Below are 24,624 nucleotides of genomic sequence, written 5' to 3'. Positions count from 1 at the left end.
AGATTAGCCGTTAAACCGGCGGTTATTGTAATGGAGATAACGAACTTTAAAATTTTGATCAAGAAAAAATAAGTATTCAGTCATCTATAGGGAATATAAGAGTGGATAATCCGTAAGGTGACTTACGAATAAAGTAGGTAAATAACTAATAATTGAAAGGAATAAATGGATGATAATTCCAAAGGACTAGAATTTCATTAGTTCAAAAAAATTAACAAGCAAACCTTCTTGTCTCTCCGAGAAATTCACAAACTGCTATACGCAGTCGCTTCTGTTGCTGTGGCCTAGAAAAGAAGCCCCAAGGGAAATAATTTTTTAGAATTCAGGCTGATGATTAATTATCTGAATGATAGTTTCTAGATGTTTCTTCCTGCGGCCTGTAAAACATCTGCAAACAAGTAAAAAAATAATCGATGTTTTCTGGCTCTTTACAGTAAAGCAAAGGGGAGATGGCACCTGACCGTATCTGTATAAATAAAAATTGAGAGGCGAAATCGGGCATCAAAGTTTGATGCACCCTTCCAATTTGTGAGAGAGGCGCCATTTATTATTCCAAGCAAAAAAAAAAAAAGATGCCATCGTGATATTCCCGCGCCAGACACCATGACGTCATTCACTTTAAAGGCTTCTACTGGATCTTCATCATCATCAGCCTGACTACGCACACTGCAAAAAAAAAAAAAGGCCTCTCCCATTTTACACCAGTCAACTCGGTCCTGTTCTTACTAGCTTTTAGCTGCCACTTTAAACCCGCAAACTTCCTATTCTTATCTGTCCACCTCTGTCTCTCCCTTAGCGGCTTGCCATATCTGGGTCTTACGTAGCTTCTAATCGATAAAAAAAATCATCTACATTGTCACCTGGGGGTGTCGTACGAAGCATGCGAAGTTTCGCAACATTTCATCGAGCCATTGTCGTGAAAATACAAAGAAATACATTATGAAATTTCTGACGTCACGCGCGGAGATTACGGCGCGAAATTTAAAAACGAAACTTCAACCTTGACTTTATCTGCTAATAATGAACTTATGATAGTGAAATTTGTGGCGTTAGAGTTTTTAGAGTTCATGCAGTTCATCAATCTAAACCAATTCATTGTTTCTCTTTATGGTTTCTTAAGTTGCGTGTCCATTTGTTTCGTAGATAGTGGGGACGAGCCATATGCTAAGCGGTCAGCAGCAGCGAGCAGGCAAAGCGATAAGGACGCCCGGTAGCGCCTGGACATGGACTGGGGCTTGTTGCTAAGCAGACTGACCGCGGTCGAAGGCCAGGGCCAGTGCCTTTACGCGGCAGTGCACAACCTTCAAACGGGAGCCTGCATCGCCTACGAGCCGCCTGAAATATACCCGGTGAGCAGAAAAAAGTAAAAGGCAGAGATCGGCCGCTGGCGCACCTGAAAACGCGTTGTCTCGTCCTAGCATATTTGCAAGATGTTTCAGCGCGCGAACAAGGAAAAAAGGACAGGGCAGACAGAAATAGCGCTGACTTCCAACTAACTTTATTTCACAGAGTCCTTTTCCTTTGTCCTTTTTTCCTTGTTCACGCGCTGAAACATCTTGCAAATATGACTACGCACCAACTAGCCCAAGCTTCCACTATCATCCTAGCACTTCGACGTATATTTAAACTACCAACAAAGTGAGAAAAAGCATACCGTGCGTTCTTGTAGTAAAAACTGTTACTGATTTTAAGGTTTCTGGGAAAGTACAGGTCCTTCCGTCCAGGGATCCACTGGCCTTCGAGGCTCGCTGCGTTTTGCCGAGCAGGGCCAGTTATCCCTTCCGATCCCTGCTAGCAAGTCAGCTTCCCGCTGCCGTGTTATTTATGTTGACGACTTGGAAGTGCCATTGGCAAGATAGTCGGGCTGCCCGTGTCTTGCACGTGTAACCTCGGATTAGTAAAATCTACGACGGTGGATTTACGGTGCTCGGCGACGGCTGTTGACCGGAAGGCCGCGGGGCCGACCTGGGTCGCGGTCGTCGCATTTACGTGGAGGCGAAACGGTATAGAGGCCTTTGTACGTTGTGCAATGTCAGTGCGCGCCAGAGAACACACGATAGTCGACATTTCCGAGGCCTTCCACTACAGCGCCAGTCATCGTCAAGGTGTGTTTTCGGGACATCAAAACCCCAAATATTATTATTATCGAATACGTGGAAAATGTGCCTCACGAAGAGTGGGCCAAGTCGGGAGACACTCTCTCCTTTTGCCTCCTTTGTGGGCATTTTGTGAAAACGCCCAAATAAATAAAAAAACTTTAAAAGTGGCAACGGTACTCGGGAACACGCACGCGTCTATACGACTGCATTTCGAGTAAGAACAAAGGAGAGGAAGGGGGGTTCAATTCTCTCTCGTTCATTTTCAGTTTTAGATGTGTATACTATGCACGTACGCACACATAAACGTATACGCACGAACATGCATAGAGTATATAGTTGCACGTGCACCCTCCTCCCCATGAAAAAGAATTTCTGGATACGCCACCGCATCTCAGTGTGGTTGTGTCCATGCACAACAGAACAAAATGTGCCGGTCACGATTCACATTTTAAGCAAAATGACTGCACTTGTATACGGATGTATACGGAAAGTAAAAATCGCAAGTTTGCGGGTTGACCCCCAAATTGACACACTGACTATGCCACTGGGCAACAGCACAATATAAAATAGACCCCTGCAAAAAAAAGGGGGGGGGTGACGAGGAAAGAAAGAGATGATAGTCAAAGATGCTCTGTCATGGGTGAAAAAAAAGAAAAAAAAAGACTGGTCAAGACAACCAAGCTAGTAGCGTGTTTTCCCTTTCGAGTGGCAAACGATCTGTAACGTACTTTCAACCTGATAACAATCCACATGACACGAGATTTCTGTCAGATTATCGGAGATTTAACGTCCCAAAACCGCGATATGATTGTAAGAGATGCCGCTGTGGAGGGGTCCGGAAATTTCGTCTAGGCCTTCGACATGCACTGACTGTGCTTCCTGTTATAAGCGGCAAGTAATTTGCGATGAATATAAAAAAAACGTTCTTTGCAGAATGCCACTCTTGTTGACATCCATTCCCCTCGCCTTGCCCCAAAATGCGAAGACACCAGTGGTTTATAAGACCTGAGCAAAAAGTGTGGGCTGCTACTGGAACGCGTAACTGTAACTATAGCTGCATTCCGGGTGTGACATGGCCAAGCCTGTGCCTTCCGCTTGAGATGCACACACTGTGGTGCACGAAGAAAGGCACAAAGGAACAGAACAAGCGCTTACTCACAACAAAAATTTATTGAAAATAGAAGAATGGAAATCCACGAAATAAAGATCAACGCATGCGTGTGAAGGCCAACGGCAACCATGGGAACACGAGAACAGTCAGTTAACAAAAAGCAGAAAGATTATCCGCAATCTAGAAAAGATTATCTAGAAAGGCAAATTCCTTATCGTGTAGCAGCACCGAATGTTGGCTGATGCACTGATCTGCTCTTTTTTCTCATAGGAAATGCTTGTCACCTCACGAGTTGATTGTTAGTTCAAAAAACCAACTTCACTGTCCTCCAAAACAAGACAGCAGCCGCACTGACTGCAATGAACCGCGACATGCAATGTGTCTAAGGATTTTAAAGATGAATCGTGTTTTCTAAGACAAACATTGATGCACCTTCCCGACTGGCTTATGTATACACTTCACCACAGCTAAACGGGACCATGTACACGACACCCATTGCACATTTTCCGCAATGTCCTATGAAATACAGTGAAAGGTTTGTAGACTGCGCAGTGAGCATCATGTACATGACCCAGTGTAGCTGCGATAAAGTAGGCCACTAGGGACTCGAGAAGGTGCACAAATATTCGTCTTTTAGAGCGTCCCTACTGGCCTACTTTACCACAGCTACATTGGGTCATGTACACGATGCTCATTGCGCAGTCTACAAACCTTTCACTGTATTTCATAGGACATTACGGAAAATGTGCAATGGGTGTCGTGTACATGGTCCCGTTTAGCTGTGGTGAAGTGTATACAAAATCCAGTTGGGAAGGCGCATCAATGTTTGTCTTAGAAAACACGATTCATCTTTAAAATCCTTAGACACATTCCATGTCGCGGTTCATTGCAGACAGTGCGGCTGCTATCTTGTTTTTTGAGGACAAAGAGGTTGTTTCTCGTAGTAACAATAAATTAGCTCGTGAGGTGACTGAAGCATTTCATAAAATAAAAAGAGCAGATTAATTAGTGCATCAGCCAACCTTCAGTGTTGCTAGAAGATAAGGATTTGCCTTTCTAGATTATGCCTCCGGATAATCATCATGATTTTTGTCAACCGATTGTTCTCGTGTTGCTACGGTTCTCCTTTTTGCCTGCACACACATGTGTTGATCTTTATTTCATGGATTTGTATTCTTCTCTTTTCAATAAATCTTTTAGTGGCGAGTAAGCACTTGACCTGTGAAACTTTACGTCTTTCTTCGTGCACTTAAACCAAAGTTACACGATGCATCTCAACCAACTAGCCCAAGTGTCGTTTTCGATGCACACAGCTTTTATGGCTGCAGTGTCAAAATAGCGGCTAGTGTATCAGTTCAATCGCCTGCGTACGCATTACCGCTGCATGCAGGGGGTGTCCGAGTCCGAGGTTCGCGAGCTTGTGTCGTCGCACCGGGATCCGCTGCGCATGTACAGCGGTGGGGTGAACATCTGCAGACTGCGCTTCACCTTCCTAAAGATGGAGGGCAAGAACGTCATCCTACTGCGAAGGCCGGACGCCAAGTGCGCCGTTGGTTTCGCCAACGCCGGTACGCGCTCCTGTAGGTGTCACGGGGCGAGGGAAACGTAAAAGGCACGCACTTCCTTAATTATGCAATGGTGGCCGGGAAGGAAGATGTGGCAGAGTATCATTTATTTGTGCAGCGCCAGCAGGCAGCACAGGCGGGTTGGAGCCCCATCAAAATTCTTGCCTGCCCCCCCCCCTCCCCCAGAAAAAATCCTGGCGCCGTCTTTGTATTTGGGGTCCGTATATATCCTTGTCGCAAGCGGGAAAGGACCACTGTTAAGGCGCGCGTAGACTAGAGCGACACGACACTCACATGACCCCGACGAAAACAGGAGGCAGGCGCAAACCATTGACCTACGAGTCGCCCGCCGACGAAGTCACCAGACCCCATAGTCACATCAGGCCGGTGACGACGCCTCAAAAGACAGCATTTCATCGTAGTGCAACATGATGAGAGGCCGAAAACCCCAGCAAAACGCATCCGCAGACCTGTCGTTGGGAGATCGGCGGCTGAGCGAAAATTTGTTCCTTGTCTTTGCTTCAAACGATCACGAAGTGGGCAATCTTGGGGGAATTAACAATGCCCTCTCAAAGACTTCCGCGGCGTCTGAATGGGCAGCTCGAGCACTCAACGGAAGTCTTTTCTTGGCTACCCTATTGTGTATCCCCAACCCCGTCCCTCGTTACCATGGATTATGGTGGGGGCTGCGCCGAGTAGCCGGAGAGCGACAATGGAAGAGCAGTGATCATGGCTGAAAATGAGGTGCAGGTGTGCAAGTTTAGTCGGTGTCGCTGCGTGTGCCTCCAATGTGACGAAAGACCGTGAGCACGACAAGACGCGGGCGGGGCCTTCGAGAGACATCCGGTGGACTATTTGTGTCTTTGCGGTCAAGACAAGAATAAATACACTCCTAAAGACAACCCGCAGACCGATATTGGTGTCGTGTCTCTCTAGTGTAAACGCGCCTTTAGCTGTTGGCTTCCTATAGTGTTAGCCCTGCCTATTGTTAGCTGCGCCTCAACATCCCATCCAGTCCTTCCCGCTTTTGCCATGGAGACGACCAGACGTGGCCACGGCCCGTCGTAATAGATTTATTGCAGCAACTGCACCCATTTGGCCAATTAGGTTTACAACTAACTGGTTTTATAGCAAACGAAAGGTAATGTTCCCAAAGCTAGAAGTTTCCTCGTTGAATCAAGGTGTAGTTCCACGACCTCTTGGCTGTCTAGGCTCCACCTATGGTATTTGGAAGACGCATAGTAGAAGTCAGTGAATTGAAACGTACGCAAAAACAGCTAAACTGGGATGGCGTCGTACGCACGGATGTATGGATGGATGGATATAACTTTATTTATACCTTCTGTAAAGGGTGTAGCTACCTGCCTGGCTTATCCCACGTTGGGACTGGGAGGTCAAGCCTCCTAGCCCTGTCATGGGCGTACTGGACAGCCAGGACTTGGGGGATATGATCGTGAGACTTTATCATCCCTGTAAATCGTTCCCGGGAAATGCCACGGCCAAGTGACCCACATTCCCAGAGCATATGCTCAAGCGTGTACTTCCTTTCCTACATGCCTTGCAAACAACATTCATATCTTTTATATCGTACCATTCTTTTACCTTTGCCAGTGAGCAATAAGACTGTCTGTAATTGTCTAAGTGTGACCGCTTGTGCTCTGTTTAGTCTACTGTGAGAAGGTGCAAACTCTCTCCTCCCCAGGTAGTAATGTTTAGTAATTTCATTGCGTAAATGCGCTTAATAGGGAAGGGCTTGACATAGCTGCCAGACGCGCCCGATCTACAGGCGTGCAATAGGCGTCCGCTGGCAATGTGACGGGTCGGGTTTTGAGCGACCATTTCTTCATAACACCCAGCTATTCGCGCATGCGTTCCTGCACCTGTGGACGTTTTTTCTTCGTGCGTCGTTATCGCGATTCACCATTGCTTCGCCAAGATCGACAAAGCCGTGACTCCCGTTACCCGTATACACTTCCGTTAGAACTAATATATTATCTGCATTAGAACTGATATATGAACGGTTTCGGTCTTGTGTCGGCATAAAACTGCGCATTCATCGAATTTTCGTGTATGTTAACGATCGCAAAATTGCAGCAAAATTCTCGGAACTCTCTCCCATAATAAAATGGTGGTTTTGGGACGTTAAAACCCCACATATTTATCGAAAATGCAGCGAACGATTGGGAGGTGATCTCAGGCGCGTGCGGAGATGGGGTATGGGAGGAGGGTCTAGAAGAATATGTCGCCGGTACAGTCGGCGAGATTCCTTCGAACGAAATTTCGACGTCACGACCCCCGTTCTCAGGCTTCCGAGCGTGGCCTGGACGCCGGCTGGTTTCTTTCGAGCCCGTCTGCCGTTCTTTGTCGCTGAGACCCGTTTTCGTGTAGTTTTCCGTTTGGCGGAAAAATACGTGGTCAATCAGCGACGGGGGAGCTACACCGGTGCGCTGCGTCTTCTGCTGCGGGACATATCGAGCTACTTGCTTCTGTCTGCACACTAAACAAAGTGCACCAATCATCAAAATTGAAGTGTGAAATGCGTGAGACGGAAAGCTGGGTAAATTTTATTCACTACCGTACGTTATTCGCGGCCAATGTAGATATACTGATGTTCGGGAAGTTTCGGCGAAGCATCGTGACGAATGCTTCAGCCGTCTTAACCTCGTGTGCAAAGGCCACGTGGTAGGAGCCCGATGATGCTTTGCTCGCCAATGGAAACTCAGTCGAGCTCACATTCTGTCAGCTGTGTATAAAAAAAGGCGGAAAGATATTCTGTCAGAAGCGACAGGAAAATAAGTGCAATGACTCGAATGCGTTCCGTTTCAGCCGCACTGCACTGTCGAGGACGTCGGCAGCAAAAAGCACGAGACCGCAAAGCAGGGGCGTAGGCAGAAATTGTTTCCTGGGTGGGGGGGGGGGGGGGGGGGCAGAAAGCGACATGGTAGAGACACTTGGCCTTGCTGTTTCGACATGGGAGCGGCCCGCAACGTGCGAAAGCGCGTTCCGATGGACCTAATTATAGTGAACTAGAATAGTCTATAGTTTACATGCAGACCAAATAAAGTATATTAATTCATCCAGGCGCTTTCAGTCCGAAGTTTCTAATGATAAAATTAAAAACTATAAACTGACTCGACGTTTCGGGACCGATTCACTCTCTTCAGGGATGACTGTTCGGCCGGCTGAGCAGATAACGAATTGGTGGTGCCCCCCTCCCTCCTCTCCATCGTCCTTCGTTTGAATTTCACAATTCGTATCGTAAACTTTATTTGTCGAATCCAGACGATTCGAGTCCGGCGTTTTTTTTTTATCAATTTCTGTCGAATATGTTCACCTTCAAACTGTAACGTTGGCCTTTATAGACGCCGTCATGCCTATGACGTCACAGCCAGCTGGTGCGGGAGCTTTCAAGGAGGCCAAAAAACATTGCGGGAGCTTCCACTGGTGGTCAGACTTTAATAAATTTTCACCACCAGTGGAAGCTCCCGCCGTGCCTTGCCAACAGAGGTGAGGCGAGCTTTTGCCGTTCAAAGATCTCAAAAACATGCTCTTCTCTGAAATAGATCAAATGGTTTTGATCTGTTTGTGTAGATGCTAAGTTAATTTTAAAAATATTTCCCGATGAAATAACAGGGACGAGTATTGGTGACTTATAATAAAATATGCCAAAAATTCAAGGCTTACTAATGAAAACTAGTAACACAGAGAACATCTCGAGCAATATCTGACCCGAAAAAGTTACGACATTAACCTCGTCGGGCGTGTGAGGAAAACGCCATTTCCTCCGCCGACGGATTACCGAGAGTGTATCATGTCCCCCTAAGAAGTTGGCAGGCGTAGCTGCATACCACAGAACAACAATGCCCACTCCAGCAATTTTAACAAGTATTTTAACCTTCTTGGCAACTTCAAGGCAAAGTCGCTACTAGTATGTTATAGTCAACCACCTTGGTTATAGTTCACTATAGACGCCACCTTGATTTCATTCAGGAGTGGCGTTTTCCACGTAGCAAGGCGCTTTCGGTATTGTGAAACCGTAATTTGCAAATACAAAAACTTCTTTTTTGTTTAAAGGAGACCTTGCAAAAAAGCAAAAATAACAAATAAAAATACAAACTTTGATATCTATTTAATAAAAATCTGAATTAAACCAGTATGATGTCAGCAACGACCTGCTCGTCGAAACCGAAAGTCAATGCCGAAAGTGCAGAGCCACCTCGGTTGTTCTGTGGCCACCTGGTGACAAAATTCCGCATGCTTGTGGGTCAAGTGAGAAAGAGAACATGACGCACGTAGTCCCCATCGCCCTTTATTCTATGATACGCACGTAAACGTCACGGGCAATGAATCACGGGGAAAACGTTACTTGGGTTCAGGTGACGTAAGTTGGTGGCACGGGCCAAACAAGCAAGAGGGTTTCTATGCAGTGCTAGTTTCGACAGAACGACAAGGCAACGAAAGTGACTCGTACGGCGATTTGACAGCTTCTGACGGGCGTCATTTCTTTTGCAGTTCTCGTTGTCGCCGTCTACTCGGTCCACGAGCCGTCCAAGCTGGTGGTTCCCAAGCTTCAAGAGATGTGCACCACGCTAATTGAACAGTGTTATTAAACTACTTTCACTCTTTCGCCGAAGAGAAAGAAAAAAATGTGAAGAAACAGTCTTTTGAGCCATGCAGTGGTCACGACTTTGACAACGTTAACAGGCGCATCAGTGACGCGCCGTTGTTTCTTCCACTTGCAGTTCAAAATTCATTATATTTGCTGTAGAAAGAAAAAAAAAAGTGCTCAGCATTTTGACAAAACCGTTGCCCTCGCACATTTCCAACATAATCCGACTAAGTGTCTTCAGTAGCCCCTGTAGTAGTGAGGGAACGGGATTACTGCCTTAAAAAGGCCGCCACTTTCAGAAGTTATTATATGCTTTGGTCACACAGCATGATACGAGCACTACAGTGTACTTGTACGAGCACGGTTGAACTTGGTACGACCAACCTATGATCACACCAACTTCGCTGGTTGCCAGAAATGTCATACTTATTTCAGCGATGCATGCTCGCAGCCTACTACACCGAAGTAAAATGATACGCGGTAATATCAAACCCACTGTCATACGAGATAAAAAAAAAGAAACAAAGATGAAAGATTGCACCGAGGCCAGTGTCCACAGCCTACACGATAGAGAGAGAGAACGCCCCAGAGAGAAGAGGCTGCAAAGCTTGTTCACACAAACGGAAGCGCCTCCGACTATAAAAAAATAGTCTCACATAGTACAATAAATTGCTTTGTAATTTGCAACTTCTAGAAAAATAACCATATCTTCAAGAAAAAATGCAAAAATAATTATATTGAGCTACAATAATTTGTATTTTTGCAAGTTTTAGTATGATAAACCTTCATCGGCACGATAACGCGGAAGGATACTAGGTGTGAAACTGCGGCCGGTTTTTCCTTTCGTGTCGTACTATTGCATGCGATCATGTCCTATTCCCACGATGAAAGGTGAGCTCCGTCTTCAAGTATATTTTGTCGCCCCGAGTTTTTTAAAAATGGCCATAATGGGTTTTTAAGCTGTTCAATATTGCCATGAGGTTGTTTTTGGCATGATTAGCGTGCGATTGTTTGAGGAATACCCGAAATTGTTGGGCCCGTCTTGCGGTACGGCCATCATGGCGAATTGGTTTTTGCACTGCGCTTAACACGTGCCCGGCTACGCGGTACGATTGGGCGAATTTTACGCGCCGGAAACTAATTTATGTCGTTGTACGACAGTCCGCTGGCTTTTCAGCATTTGAAAGTTGTTTCTCTTTGCCTGTCGAGTAGAGCTATGTACCGAACCCTCGATTTACCCGCCTGCGATGGACCGGACGTTTGAATGGGTGCGACGGAAACAGCTTGCTGATGTGGAGGCGGTAATTTGGCAACAATGTCAAAGCTGGAACACATTTGTGACGTTAACTACGGTTGGGAGCGCGTCCCGACATTGATTTTGTTGTCTACTTGCAACTACGTCGCGTTGCCGGTTCAACTGCGCCGGAGTCTGGCGTTAGGCCTACTTTAGGCCTTGCGGCGTGTCATCGCTATTTCTCGAGCGAATGCCACCGCAGACCTTGCCCCCGCCTGTTCGTCTCAGCAACAGTCAGTGCAGTTGTGCCGCTTACTTTACCGATTAGAGCTAGTGAAAAATGTTTGTTGTTTGTCAATGTGTAAAATGACGGTAAAAAGCTTCCAATAAACTCTTAGCTTTGTACAAAATGTCAAGATTGGCTATAATTGTCAGGCGGTATCAGTGTCAAATCTATTTCAATTTTTGTTTGCCCTTGCCGGGGCCGATTCTGAGCTTACAACGCACGAATGTCAAAAGAGCCGTCGTAGTGCGCATACGTGCTTGAATCGATTCATCTCTATAAAGAATTATTTGCGACAGCTGTAGCATATCGGATTCGCGGTGCCGTTTGAAACTCTGTATCGGTCATCGTGCGTTAACACCGGCTTGATTACTAAAGTGATCGAAGTTATCTCTGTAGTTAGACGTACGCATATTCTTACGCCTGTCAGTGCGACGCAACCGATTTTCCGTAGGCTATTCTCGACGTGTTCTTAATGCATACCTATGCTGCTTCGTCGTGTTTGATATCTGACCTGTAAAAAACACCAATTCCATACCGTGAGCTTGCGGTCATGAATCGTCCAGAGGTCAAACAGCATGGCCCACCAAGTTCGGGTGAGGTCTCGGGGCAAAACATTTTTAGTTGACTGGTGTGATTTCCCCTCCCCCCGCCATTTCGCAGCAACATTGACATCAGATATTGGCCGTGCTTTCAATTTCGAATATTCTTCACACATAACCTTCGTGAAATTGCTGTGTTGGGGTTTCTAATGCTCATGTTTTGTGAGAGGTGATGCATGTTAAAACTCTGGTGTTTGCTTGAACCGCGAAATGCACGTTACAGTGAATTTCGAAGTAAGCCACATTTTTTTTAACAGAAACGGGCCGAGCGACTGGGATCCTGAGAAACGACAGGACCAGGAGTATGATGGCCCCCCAGGCATGGAGCCAGATGGCATCATCGAGGTGAGAGTTTTGTATTACTGGTACTGCTTGAAGGCTGCATAAAAATGCCGCACTTGGCGATAATCATTTTGTTAATGCCTCTCTGCTGGGAAAAGAAAATAAAGCCGTTCAGTCTATTTGGGGCATTTTGGGCCTCTGTTTACTAAGCTTGATGTTCTTTTTTCTGGCAGAGCAACTGGGAAGAGATCATCGACAACTTCGATGACATGAGCCTTCGTGAAGAGCTCCTGCGTGGAATCTATGCCTATGGTTTCGAAAAGCCATCTGCCATTCAGCAGAGAGCCATCATCCCATGTATCAAAGGTAGGTGTTACAATAGTGGTGACACATGATCATCTACATATACAAAATAACTGTACGGTGGTCATGTCCTGCGTGGCACCAGCCAGCGGATAGTGTTCCACTGTTGCCGTCACGGCTAAGATCGGTGCTGATTAACCCTCCCAGCCATACATGGGTTGCACGGACATCACAGCCAGGAACGAGAAGACCAAAAGTCGTCTTGTTTAAGATTATCTCAAATTGCGGCCTAGAGCTTTGTAGCGGCGAGACGTGTTGTTTGGACGCACCAGTGCCTTCACCTCAGCTATATGCGCTTTTTTGGGGGGGGGGGGTGCAGAATGAGAAGTGGAATTGCCGCTTCAAAAGGCTAGGCAAAGCCTTGCGTGACAATATTTAGCTTGCCTGTGATTATAATGAACCAGTGCGCTGGAACAAGAATGTCCGAAAAGCGCCGTAGCTCTTGGCTTGCGTGCACTAATGACAGTCGCGTCGGCAGGCTTCATTGCATCACAGGTAAAGGTATTTTCAAGGTATGCTCAGGTTTCACACTTATAATTACTGACGTGCTTAAGTCGCTTCTCAAGAGTGCTGCCTAGATTCAGCGATGTACAAATGAACTTTTTTTCTTGAATATACATGTCGCGAGTAGGCAAGTTGGCCTAATTGGGCAACGTACACGAATGTGGTCTCTTTCATAGGCAAACACGTGAAATGAATGAGCAAAGCGAATCCTGAATTGGCATCAAGCCCACTGCTGGGCCATGGCTGTTATGACTGGACTAGTGCAGCATCTGCACATTTTTACTGCTGTAAAAAACTACTGAAGAGTAAGCTGAAGGCCATTGTAGTGGGCACGTAGTCAACGGAGCAGGGTGCAAAAGGGGCATTTGTGACTCCCACACGACACCAGCACTTCCACTGCGATGCAACACGAGTTTGCACCTTTTTAAGACACAAGCTTGGCAACGCCAGTGTGTCTGGATAAAAGCGAAGTTTCACAACAGTAATGCGAGAGTGTCGTTAGATATCGACTTTGCTTACGACGACGAGATGCTGCAATATATAAGCTGCTTTGATGCTAAGTTTTCTCTCCTCCACTGTTGAAGTAGCTGTGCTGGCCGTTTTCAGACTTGTAACCCTGATTTGTTGCAGCGTGACGTGACTGTTCAAAAGCACCACATAATTCACCATGTTTCCGTGTGTCAGGGCAGGCAGAAGATCGACGCTGGGTGCAGGCATGCTTGCTGATGCCAGCAGCGTGCCCGAGTCGGCCCCACAAGTACTTCAGAGTATGACAGTCAAGGCACGTCTAGGTTTCCTTCGAAGGGACCGTAAGCTGCATGTGCAGCCCAACTCATTACCGTATTTACTCGCGTAATCCTCGCACTTTTTTTCCCGAAAAAATATGGAAGCTGGGGGTGCGACAAATACGCGGGAAAAGTTTCCGCGGAAAGAAAGGTACAGTGCAAGAAAAAAAAAACGGCGACAAATTGCAGTTTTTCCACCAGCAACTAAAAGCTTCGAAAAGTGCTGATACAAGGCTTACCTTTACAATGAAACTACATGTTCAACCCAAATCAAGGTTTATTTGCCCAGACTAAAGTCACTAGCTAATAGGTCTCTTCGGCGAACTACTCGAAGCCAGAGTCAAGACTGCAGTCTACGTCGCTCATAGCAGCGTCATCGGACTCATCGCCAGCTTCAGCGTGGTCTCCCTCGTCGTTTTCGTGGACCTCGTCGTCTTCCGTCCCGTCCAAGGCGTTGGAGATCCCACCCAGTCTTCTTGAAGCTGCGGACGATAATTTCTGGCGAAATCATGGACCATGCCTTGATTACCCATGAACAAATGATCTCCACCGATGGCTTCTTTATCTTGCCCCGGGAGTGACTGCATGGTCGCCTTCTGCCCTCCATTCTGAATACAGCCTCCGAACATTATCCTTGAACAGCTTGTTCAAGAATACGTCTGGAGGCTGCAACATCGAAGTCAGACCGCCTAGAATGACAGTGAGGTCAGTCCGCAGCTCCTTCAGCTTCGCCCGAACGGAGTCGACCAGGTGACTGCGGAAGCTGCCGACAACCAGCAGCGACAGGTAAAGTGCTCCAGGGCGGCGTCCCGAAACAGTTCTTACCCAGTCTACCATAAGGTCAGCGGTCATCCGCCCTTTCTCCTGTACACTCGCGTGTATTGCTGGGGGAAACTTGGCCTTCGGGAGGGTCTTCCGCGTAAAAATAATAAATGGGGGCAGCTTCTGCCCGTCCACTGTTACGGCGAGCATGTGCTCTTCAGAAAAGTGCTCTTCAGAGCCGGCATTTTCAGTGGTCGAACAAGGTCAGGAGCACTGTCATTTATTGGTAGAGCGAGAGTGCTTTTGCTGTGTCGAGAGCAGCCAGGAGCAGTTTGTAGTGCTCTCGCCTGAAAAGCGGAGTAGGCGAAGTACCACGAGCCACGTGGCCCTTGAACGTCAGTTTCCGAATTTTTCTTCAGTTGGTGAGCGCAGCGGCAACGGTAGCAACCATGTGTAGTTTGACACCACAGTTTTGTACGGATGGCTATGATGACAGCTGGCCGTCTGCCGAATGGGTCATTGCACAGACATACTAGGTATTAGGATAATGAAGAATGCGAGGCTGACCGATTTCACGCGTATTTTGCTGCTGCCCCAGAGAGACTATGCTGGGGCTTGGAATGTTTCAGTGACATGGTCTCCCTACTTGTCACCTTCCTACCTGTCCTCTAGGAGCGCGGCTCATTCCAATGGCAGGTTGAGTGGCCCTGCTCTCAGTGTTCTGCCCCCCATTTCTAACTGCCCTGCCCCTCTACTCCTGTTCTCTCAATGGAATTCGCCATTACACTCTTGACATTGGTGGGAAACCCTATCCTCGTGTGTTCGGCCACTCCAAGACAGTAGCGACTGCAGTGCTGATGTTTGCGGTTACGTTTGGGACCCCCCCCCCCCCCATTGTTTTTCGCAATGTTTTTTGTTTTTCATTTAGTGCCAAAAATGAAGGGAAATAATTCAGTACGTCGATTTTACTTATGGCGGCAAAATGAGATTATGCTTGTCGCTAAAGGCAAATGCATCACAGCTACAAATGGAAAAAAAGTCTTATACCCCTCCTTCTATTCCCGGCTCAGTGGTATTAAGAATTTCCTTGTTGGCAGGTATGACAGGGTATAGGCCATGAAAAAAGATTTATATACACTTCAATTTTTCTTTTGTCAATCGAAACATGCTTTTAAAAGCAATCTATTCAGTACTAAACTTTTTAAGAATCTTGTGCAAACTTGTAACAAACAGAACTGCAGTCCATGAAGTTTGCTGTGCGGTTTCCAAATATGTGGTGATCTTGAAAATATCGGCGACTTTCTCTTTTATGTGATATCTCCTTGATTTCGTTCTTTATATTTGTTGCTTATCTTGCACTTCTTATTTGAATTGTGAAGTTGTGGATGTACAGTGGAGGTCAAAATATTAAAAACCACATGAGCATGTGGCAGACAGCACTGCGGCGCCTTATGAGGGCAGCTGACGACGCTCAAAAGTGCGCACTGTGCCCGGGTGTCCTTTTTTTACTTTACAGCTTGCTTGTTCGCTCGCTTCAAGTGCGTGCCAACCAGAACTCCACAATGGGCACGAGTTAACACTTCTGCAGTCGCTGTGGAAGCACCGAGTGATGCGTTATCCTAATGAAAATGCAGAACTTCTATTGGCAATACTCGGTGTGCGCTGCGCTCTACCCCTTGTTCAGGGATTCTTTACCACAGTTTTCCCTAAATCAACATATCTTATGTATGTGACGAGACTATCCAGTACATTTGTCCGTGGAACTGTCATTCATGCTGCAATTTTTTGTAGTGCTCAGAACAAATATATTGTGCTCATCCATAAGCGCCATGAAATAAACTTGCATATGATGTTTATAGCTAAACTTCAAGAAAATAGACATTTATTTAAAAAAGCGCTCGCAATAAATTCGTCCTTTACGACGGACTACAATGAAGTTTGCGTCTAACAAATTTTTTCAATCAGGCAAGTCGCTCGGTGGTTCCTCAGCAACTGTATAAGTGGTGCTTTGCGTCCTTTCTGGCATTCTACGGCATGGGAACTTAGACAAGATGATAAGGAGGCTGGGACTAAAACAAAAAAAAGGCTTTTATACAAAACTGTAAATCACGAATGCATTGAACAGGAACAAAAGTCTTCAGCAGTTTCTTCTGGTATTGCCCTGAGGACACCTTTTTGGAGCAGTCGAAAAGACAGCAAATGAAGCAGTCATATGCAAGATTTAAGCTTGTTGTGACTGAAAAAAAAAAAAACTGTACAAGTATTTGCAAATGTCTGCACGAGACATCTCGGTAGACAACCTGATGCTGAGAAGGCAAGGTACATTGCAGTAGAATTCAAAGGGGACTGTTGTAAAAAGCTGCTGTAAATAGCCTAAAAGGGGGTTTCTGGGAAATGGAGGCTTTCGGCTGCTGTTGCATTATTTAATGAAGTAGGCACGTTTGCTTTGTTGCTCATTTTTAATGCAGGGGTGGAAGTGCTGCGCATAAACAGCAATTTCCGTGACAATCTTGCACGATAGCGTGCAGTGGCGACGCCAAGGAGCATTTCAAAACTATTACAGGGTCCAGGATACACAGCGACTGGAATAGCGACAGAACGGACACTATGGGTTTTCCACTATACATATGTGCACATGTCCACAGCGATGTGATACTAAGGGACAACTGACAGTTTCATTGAAATGCGAAGTCGTTGCGAAGACTTATAATCTCCGGGTCATTTATGTGCGGAGCGGCGGCACCTCTGCTGCCCACATCATTGCTGCTGTGCTAATTGTACCGTGCGCGTGGATTTGCCGTGTAAATTACTCGTCACCACTTCTCTCCAAACCGAGCACAGATCAGCACAGTGGCTTGCTTAATTGCCTTGGGAATAGCAAACTTCGGCCAAGCGAAGTGCACCACGATTATCTAGTGGTCATGAAAACAAGATGAGCGCCACTTATCTTTCGTTTTTTTAGCTATTTCTCTGTCAGCTGTGATTTTTAGTGATGTGAACAAGGACTCGGGCACACAAATGCATTTGTAGGTAGTAAATCTAGTCAGCTCATCAGTACTGAATGTTTAGTGAAAACCTTTTGAATTTTTATTTGCAAAAAATAATTTCAAATTGACAATGTTTCAACCCAGGAAATTTGCTCCTAAACACAACCTTTTGTTGCTTCGAACCTTCTCTAACACTCCCATGTTACTGTTGCAAAGCTTCTCCAAAACAGCATTATTCCTGTTCCCTGATCTGTTCCAAAACACTGGAGTCCACTTCCACCCCTGTTGATGCTAAACAAGACTGTAGTTGCACATACTATTTGCATCAAATGCAACCTGAACAGCGGCAAGCCTTCATGATTGAAAATCTTTCAAATCTTCAGCGCGGTCCAAAAGTGCCGCCTCAAATGCGTCATGTGCTGTTCTGTGTGTATGTATTGCATCGCATGTGTGTTCCATTTCTTGTTATGTATAACTTCGAGTTGCTGGTCACAATAATACCGAGAAATTATCTCGAGACCTGTACGGTACTTCTTTTTCGCAAATAATTGTTTGTACTTCCACCCTGTAACAGCCCACTTCTGGGCTAACAGTATAAATAAATGAAATGAAATGATTGTATAGTGCGCGCCGTCCACTTATCTTTATGGACAGGCACGCATATGTGCGCTGAGCTGCCGATCAGGAAGCGTGCGCCTGTCAGTCGTGATAACTGGACAGCGCACACTATACCATCGCAAAGACTTGGCGCTGTTTGTAATTTGTGCGACGCTGATTTAACAGGCCCCATTGAGAAGATCAATGGTGGTCCAATTGTATCATTTATGCGAATTTGCTACAATCATGTCTTTTTGCCTTACTGCGCCTGTTGCACACCTGCCAAGTCTCGCAGATTTTCAAGGAAGACTCGTGGGTTTAGACCATTATGTTTGTACGGCTGGCAGGAAAATCTCCCGGAAATCGAAATTTTAGCGCATGATCTGGCCACATTGGCAAATTCAACCCAATCTAATCCAGGCTTTTTGCTAAGCAATAGCATTACAGCTTAATGGAGTTCAGGAGGTGTTCATGTAAGCGTGCAGTAGAATCTCTGTGATACGAAACCAACTTATAGGGATTCGGGAAATTCCCTGTCCAAATTCTGTTTTGTCTATTGGGCCAAAATTCGGATGTTCCGTGCACCTTTTGTCATTGCGGCAGGTGATACGAACTCTGGTTCCTAAACCGTTGAGTGAAGGCAGAGAGCAGCTTGCTGGAAGCTTCGCAAGTACATGCACAATCAGCGCACACACTGTCATAACTGTGGTTATCGTTTTCCACCACTGCTAGCTGTGGGTGAAACTGCGATCGTTCTCGACACGATCATTTATGGTGGCAATGAAGCTTGCAGAGCTCTATAAGTGCGTGCTCCTGCAATGTTCACCTAGTCGAAGCAACGCTGCTTTCAGCAAACTCTGTGTACGAAACCACGACTGATGCGAATAGAACGAACAACGCACAACTTGCCTTGGGGGGGGCTTGAAAACCGAAAAATTGCCGAAAATTCTGTTCTTGAAAAACCATATTGTTAGGTTGTATTTCGCATAAATTACCTATTCTGTAAATATCAGTGCCTAATTCAACCTCAAAGTGGAAAAAAAAAAATGCTCTTTTCGAGGTTGCTGCAACGCCCAAAACATGCGCAAAAGCCAGAATCAAATCGAACTTTGCGCATGCGCCATTCCGAGACCATGCGGCTGTCCCGCGCCATCTTGGTCTTGTTTTGACCGTGAACTCTTTCTCTCTCGTTTGCTGCCTTTCAAAATGGCATCAACGGCGCAGTTCAGATGCTATCAGTGTTCCCCCAGGATGCAATGTGGAGTGCCGATTGGCTAGAGCAGCTCATTGATATCTTGCGGGCACAAGCACGCCCGCCATTGGCTGCTGCCCTGGAAGAGGGGGCGGTCCCCCTGGCGATGGCACGTCCGGCGCGCTCGTCTCGCTGTTGCATCTCTACTCCGTACGTCTCGATAGATGCTTGCTTACGAGCAGCTTTTTGCCTTGCGCTGTATTTTCGATCGGTATCTCTTTTTTTTTTTTTTTTTGCCCAATGCGGAAATACTTGCAGTGGCGAAACTGTTCTGTCAGCTGCCACAAGTCCCTAATCCGACAAACCGTGTCCGTGTGTACCTAGAACCGGGAATGCATCGAGCGTGTCTGAGATCGCTGGATCCAGCACGTGCTCTTAATCGGTGCCGTCGAGCGTGACACTGAGTGCTGCTAAGATCGCCAGACAGAGCACTTTGTCTGCATCGGGGCCGATGGCGTGCATGGACCATCGACCCTTCATTTGCGGAGGCATTTCCTAACTGAGGAAGAAATTCTTGCGAATGCAAGACTCCAATGGCGCTGATTTCGAATCTACGGCAGCGCCGCAGAAAAAATTTGAACTGATGCAGCCGGCTCTTGAAAGAGATGCCCTACGTCTGAAAAAAAAAATTCTAAATGGCACTATGAGAAGATAAAGAGACGACAAAAGAAGAGTGCACAAGGGCCTTTCAAGCTACTCTGCTGGAGCTTCTTGAGGAAAACGCATGTGCTGAACTTTCAAAGCCAGTTTTCTCAAAATGGATCTTTTAGCTAGTTGTGATGCTGAGGAAAGCGATAACTCGGGAACTGCTTATCGGATTTATGTGCGGTGTCTACATTCTGCTCCTGGATGACTTTAGCAGGAGGGTGTAACAAGTTTCTTTTTTTTTTTTTGAATATCGGTGCCACTAATTATTAAGGAACAATTAATTTTTTATAAATGTCATACTTAGTGGGTGCATCAAATTTGAAGTTGCATAAAATTTTTTTTGGAGGGGATGTTAGAAAAACTGCTCTTACGCCCTAGGATATCTATCTATTGATGACCGCAAATGATTTCAACCATCTGGTCTGTCCTGGGATTTCTTCTGGCTCTTCCTCAGGCACTCAAGTGAGCCACCCAGTTAGACCTCAGTAACTCTAGAACCCCTGAACACAATTTCATGAACGAAACTTTCTACGTTTAATGTAGTGTACATATCCTGAAGTCTTCATTATGATGGCTTGAAAAATAAAGTTTGGCTTTCGTGGTAGCCTCCCCCCTTAAAAACTGAAATATAGATTGAGCCCTCATAGTTTGAATCTCTGAAAAAGAAATTCTAAAATATCTGAAAGTATCGTGGCTCATCCTTACCTTGGTAAATATGCGACACCAGCTTGGGGGATGCATTTCATTTGGTTTGTACACTAATCTTCTGTAGTTTAAACGCTAGGAGGCCACAAAGTGCTGTCACTAAGACTTGTCTGAAGTTGAGTCCGACGACGTCTTTTTTTTTTTTTCACTAACGTCCCAGAGTTTATTGTCCTCCGTTCCATTCAATCCGTTACCGATGCAGCATTTGCGGAAAGACAGAAGTACGCCGCGTCAGTGCAAAGACCTTCCGCTTGAAAATTGGCGTACCCACGCCAAGGATCCCTTGAATTGCTCCCTCGTGAGCCTAGAGTCGCGCGCCATCTTGAGAGCTTTTGTGCAGGTGCATTCGTTGCCAAACTTGCATGCAGCTCCCAGGCGAATTTGGCGAGTAGCGTTTCCAACTCGGTGTGCACTGCAGTCTGTCCACGAAATATATATATTAATACAAACATTTTTGCTCTACCGTGTGTTTTGCTGCTTTTGGCTCCTCCAGTATTAGGCGCTTTTCTCTGATGCACCGAATTCTCGTTATGCCACTAGGTTGACGTGCGCTTCAACATATTCGATAACTTTTTCTTCGAGCCTATCGTAAATTGCTGTCGACTGCCACTCATTTCTGGAGGAAATAGAAAAAAGAAAACAGACGACTAACAGTAAATAACGGAGGCAAAATAGCGTTGCGTGAACACTGTAGGCCTTGCCCAACCACTGCTGATGCTCGCGATGGCAGTAGAGGCTTTCGACTTCAGCTGCCCATTATTGTTGAGACTTCCGCATTATTTTTTTTTTCTGTCAATGACCGGCATATAAGACGAGCGTAGACTTTTCGTTGCATTTTTTTAATTTGATCTGTATTTCGAATTTTACGGTAGTTTTGAAGGCTTGTGCATGGCTAATGCACGCGAATTGAAAACGGAGCGACCATTTTCTGCAGCTGCTGCATACGAAACCACGGTCATACGACGCAATGATTGATGGCGACCATGAGCTCCCCAATAAAGTTGTATAAAGCCACTAATTGGTTTGACGTTGCTGTCAGTCTTAGCTTATTATGCCGAAAGCCTTTAATGTCCGATACTCGTAGTGACCGGTAGAAGCAGGACATATGAACATTTCTGTTAAATAACTGCATCAACTAATAGTCGGGCTGTGCCTTGTCATTTGCACGTCTGATAGCAAATGATGCTACATGAATCTTGTCCTGGCATCATGCAGAGGGCTGTTAAAGGTGTCCTCTGTCAAGGCCATGACACACATGAGTTAGGAACCTCTAGTATTTAAATGTGCATGTATAAAGGCAAATAATTTTTTAGGTCAATGTTGGTAACACAGCATAACCAGTGGGACATTTTGGAACGAGCTCAATGACATCAAGAGACCCAATTACAGTGAATTGCCAAAACTCAAACTGCTTATAATAATAAAATATTTTATGTGTTATAAGATGTAATAAAATGGATGTTGTGTGCTTTTAAATTCATTGAACAAAAAAACTCTATTATCATGGTGAATGGTGGGGCTGTTCCAAAGTTTGGTTTTCTCACGTGGTTGCGTCTCAGTTGTATCACATGTAAAGTCGCATCTGAAGGTTATTTTACTTATGTATTGCGACGAGTACTTTGCTGGTGGGCGAAACTAGCCCTAGCTGCATTTTGTAGCAAATGATGCGTCCATGTAATGTCTCTTGTAGCAATGAACTTAACTACTTTCCCATGGGTGCCACAGAGGGAAATAATGCATTCGAAGTGCTGCAATTATACAAATGTGGGATGAAAACAATATCGACTCTGTGGGCTCACTTCGTTTTCAGGCACGGTATTACGAAATGAACTGTAACATAGGCAAGTCATGTAACCAGTACTTCAAGGTGCTGATTTCCCATAGCGCTGTATCGGCGGCCTTTTCAGTGAGCTAAATGCCCATGTATAGGGAATTGAAAAGTAAATGATTTCGCGCTTTTAAAACGGCAGACCTGTTTTGGTACAAAATACTTCGTATAATTCTCCTGGCTGTTCTCGTGAAGTCATTCTCTGCACTTCAAATCTAAAGGCATTATCAGGCACCATCTGCATGGCCCCTTGTAGAATATGAAAAGTGGTAACAAGTATCGCGTGCATTTCCTGGGGGGGGGGGGGCACAATGTTGCCAGATAACAAAGGATGCTGCACCCACTAAAGATGGCTTTGGTTAGTGCGTGCCTCAAGAGCCCTTGAGAGGCAAGTGGTTTGAATTGAGCTAGCAGTATGTGGACCACTATAGCGTGATCATTGAACCAAGAATTTCCTTGGCACGAAACAATCATAAAGTTCTTGGAATGGTATTTTAAAATTCCATGCAGAGTTGTAGTATGCTAAGAACTTGTCGTGTGTGTTCTCTATAAAGCTGATGAGTGTATTGAAATGGTTATGGACACTTCAAACCTGAGTTGCATTGTGTCCAAGGTAGCATCAAATGTAATAAATATATAGCTACCTCTGATATTATAAATTAGAGAAGCATTTGTCAGATGGTTTAATATTCATGAGCTTCTGTTTGTGTACCCAGTGGTCATTGCTGTGTGGCAAGTGACCGGCATTAAAAGTGCTGATAGCCTATGTACTAAATTGAACGCTTTCTTACCCAAGTAGTAAAGTGAAATAATTATGCAGCAATAAACCATGAATGTGTGGAAATCTGTGCAGGCACATTGTAACCATTCTCACTCATGCAATCCTTGTTTCTCCACTTCTAGTTTATGGAGAATTTTCTTTGTGGTACAGGGAAGCGCAACCCTTTGCTTCTTTTTCAGTCTGGTGGGATCTGTGGTCAGTCTTATCTTCGTGATAAGTGTAATGCTTCCTTTATCGACACACATATAAGATGTGCCTGCCTCTGAGGTATGCATCGCTAACTGGCCCGCCAGGTACCATCAGCAAAGGCTGATAGGGTTTATTCAGGGTGCAGTTGCTTCGTAGCATAGAAATATTATGCCATCGATACTTTGATGCTCTGCTAACAAGTGTCGTGCATTGCTGAGACTGTGGCCTCCTTCTGTCCAGGGATGGACGTAATAGCCCAGGCCCAGTCGGGCACTGGCAAGACTGCGACCTTCTCGATTGCCATCCTCCAGCAGATTGACACGTCGCTGAAGGAGTGCCAGGCACTGATCTTGGCACCAACCCGTGAGCTGGCACAACAGATTCAGAAGGTGGTCATCGCACTTGGTGACTACATGAGTGCCCAGTGCCACGCCTGTATTGGAGGCACCAATGTGCGAGAGGACATCCGCAAACTGGAAAAGGGTGTCCATGTAGTTGTTGGCACTCCAGGGCGTGTCTTCGACATGATCAGCCGGAAAGCCCTCCGTGAGTAGTTTCATTTTTGTCATGAGCTCAGAGATTTTAATCCCAAGGACCAAGAATGGCCCGTGGTGTTGGAGTGAAGAGGGGTGTATTTTGCTGTCTTTTTGGTGTTGCTAAAGATGATAGATTATAGCAAAAGCACACTTACGTGTATAGTTCTCATAAATTCAAATGCGACATCTTATGGTTAAATAATCAGCAGTGGAAGTGCTGCGCCAGTTGCACCATTCTTAGTGAATCTGACCTCCTGCGCTTAAACGGCGATTTGCACATGTGATGACAAGTTCAGCAGAGTCTTTTCGACCGAGCAGCACGTGTTGGATACTCAAAGGACGCAGCCACATTCATACCCTGTATAGTTCGGTCATCATATTTCGGTTCATGCATGATTCTCGCACCATGTGTGAACTGTGAATCTTGTGCCATTTGAAAAGAAATAATGCATTAATCTTGTGAAAGTGACGCTTGCATGGAGAACTCAATGTTCCACTCTTTTAGTACTGAAGCTGTTAGTCTATAAAGACTGCAGTGTTGGCAACAAAAAGCACTCTTCGATGGAGACTGTTGAGTCGTAAAAATGGGGGGTGGGGATCAGCTTTATGGGCAAAGCGATGAATATTATAGCAGCAAAATGTAATGGTAATGTCGCATGCTCTCCTTTTTTGCTATTTTTGTTACTGCACCATTATACGTGTAACGCTCCCTTGTGCAAACAGGACTTGAACGACTGGGAAGGATCTATATAATCGTAGAACTTCCGATGAGATTACACAATGAGATCAACTGGACCACTGCTTTCTTGAAATGCCCCAGGTGGTCGAAATTTCCGGAGCCCTCCACTACGGCGTCTCTCATAATCATATGGTGGTTTTGGGACGTTAAACCCCACATATCA

General features: G+C 45.6%; 2 protein-coding genes across 2 annotated transcripts in view; both read left to right on the top strand.

Moving 5' to 3' along the window:
- The first annotated feature begins 1,168 nt into the window (after positions 1-1,168).
- LOC142814170 (uncharacterized) lies at positions 1,169-9,528 on the top strand. The gene is made up of 3 exons (XM_075892194.1): positions 1,169-1,349; positions 4,601-4,778; positions 9,288-9,528. The coding sequence occupies exons 1-3, from the start codon at positions 1,224-1,226 to the stop codon at positions 9,383-9,385; spliced, it is 402 nt and encodes a 133-aa protein (XP_075748309.1). The 5' UTR covers positions 1,169-1,223; the 3' UTR covers positions 9,386-9,528.
- Positions 9,529-10,147: 619 nt separating this feature from the next.
- LOC119185413 (eukaryotic initiation factor 4A-I) overlaps positions 10,148-24,624 on the top strand; it is a 48,379-nt gene continuing 33,902 nt past the window's right edge. Inside the window, exons 1-4 of the mRNA XM_037434439.2 lie at positions 10,148-10,275; positions 11,761-11,848; positions 12,019-12,151; positions 23,427-23,732. Coding sequence (XP_037290336.1) covers positions 10,253-10,275; positions 11,761-11,848; positions 12,019-12,151; positions 23,427-23,732 — 550 coding nt within the window. The 5' untranslated portion in view covers positions 10,148-10,252. The remainder of the gene's footprint in view (positions 10,276-11,760; positions 11,849-12,018; positions 12,152-23,426; positions 23,733-24,624) is intronic.

Source organism: Rhipicephalus microplus, chromosome 1, assembly GCF_043290135.1.
Source record: "Rhipicephalus microplus isolate Deutch F79 chromosome 1, USDA_Rmic, whole genome shotgun sequence".
In the NCBI taxonomy this organism is placed as follows: Eukaryota; Metazoa; Arthropoda; class Arachnida; order Ixodida; family Ixodidae; genus Rhipicephalus; species Rhipicephalus microplus.
The sequence above is the reverse complement of the archived record's forward strand: the minus strand, read 5'-3'. Positions and strand labels throughout refer to the sequence as shown.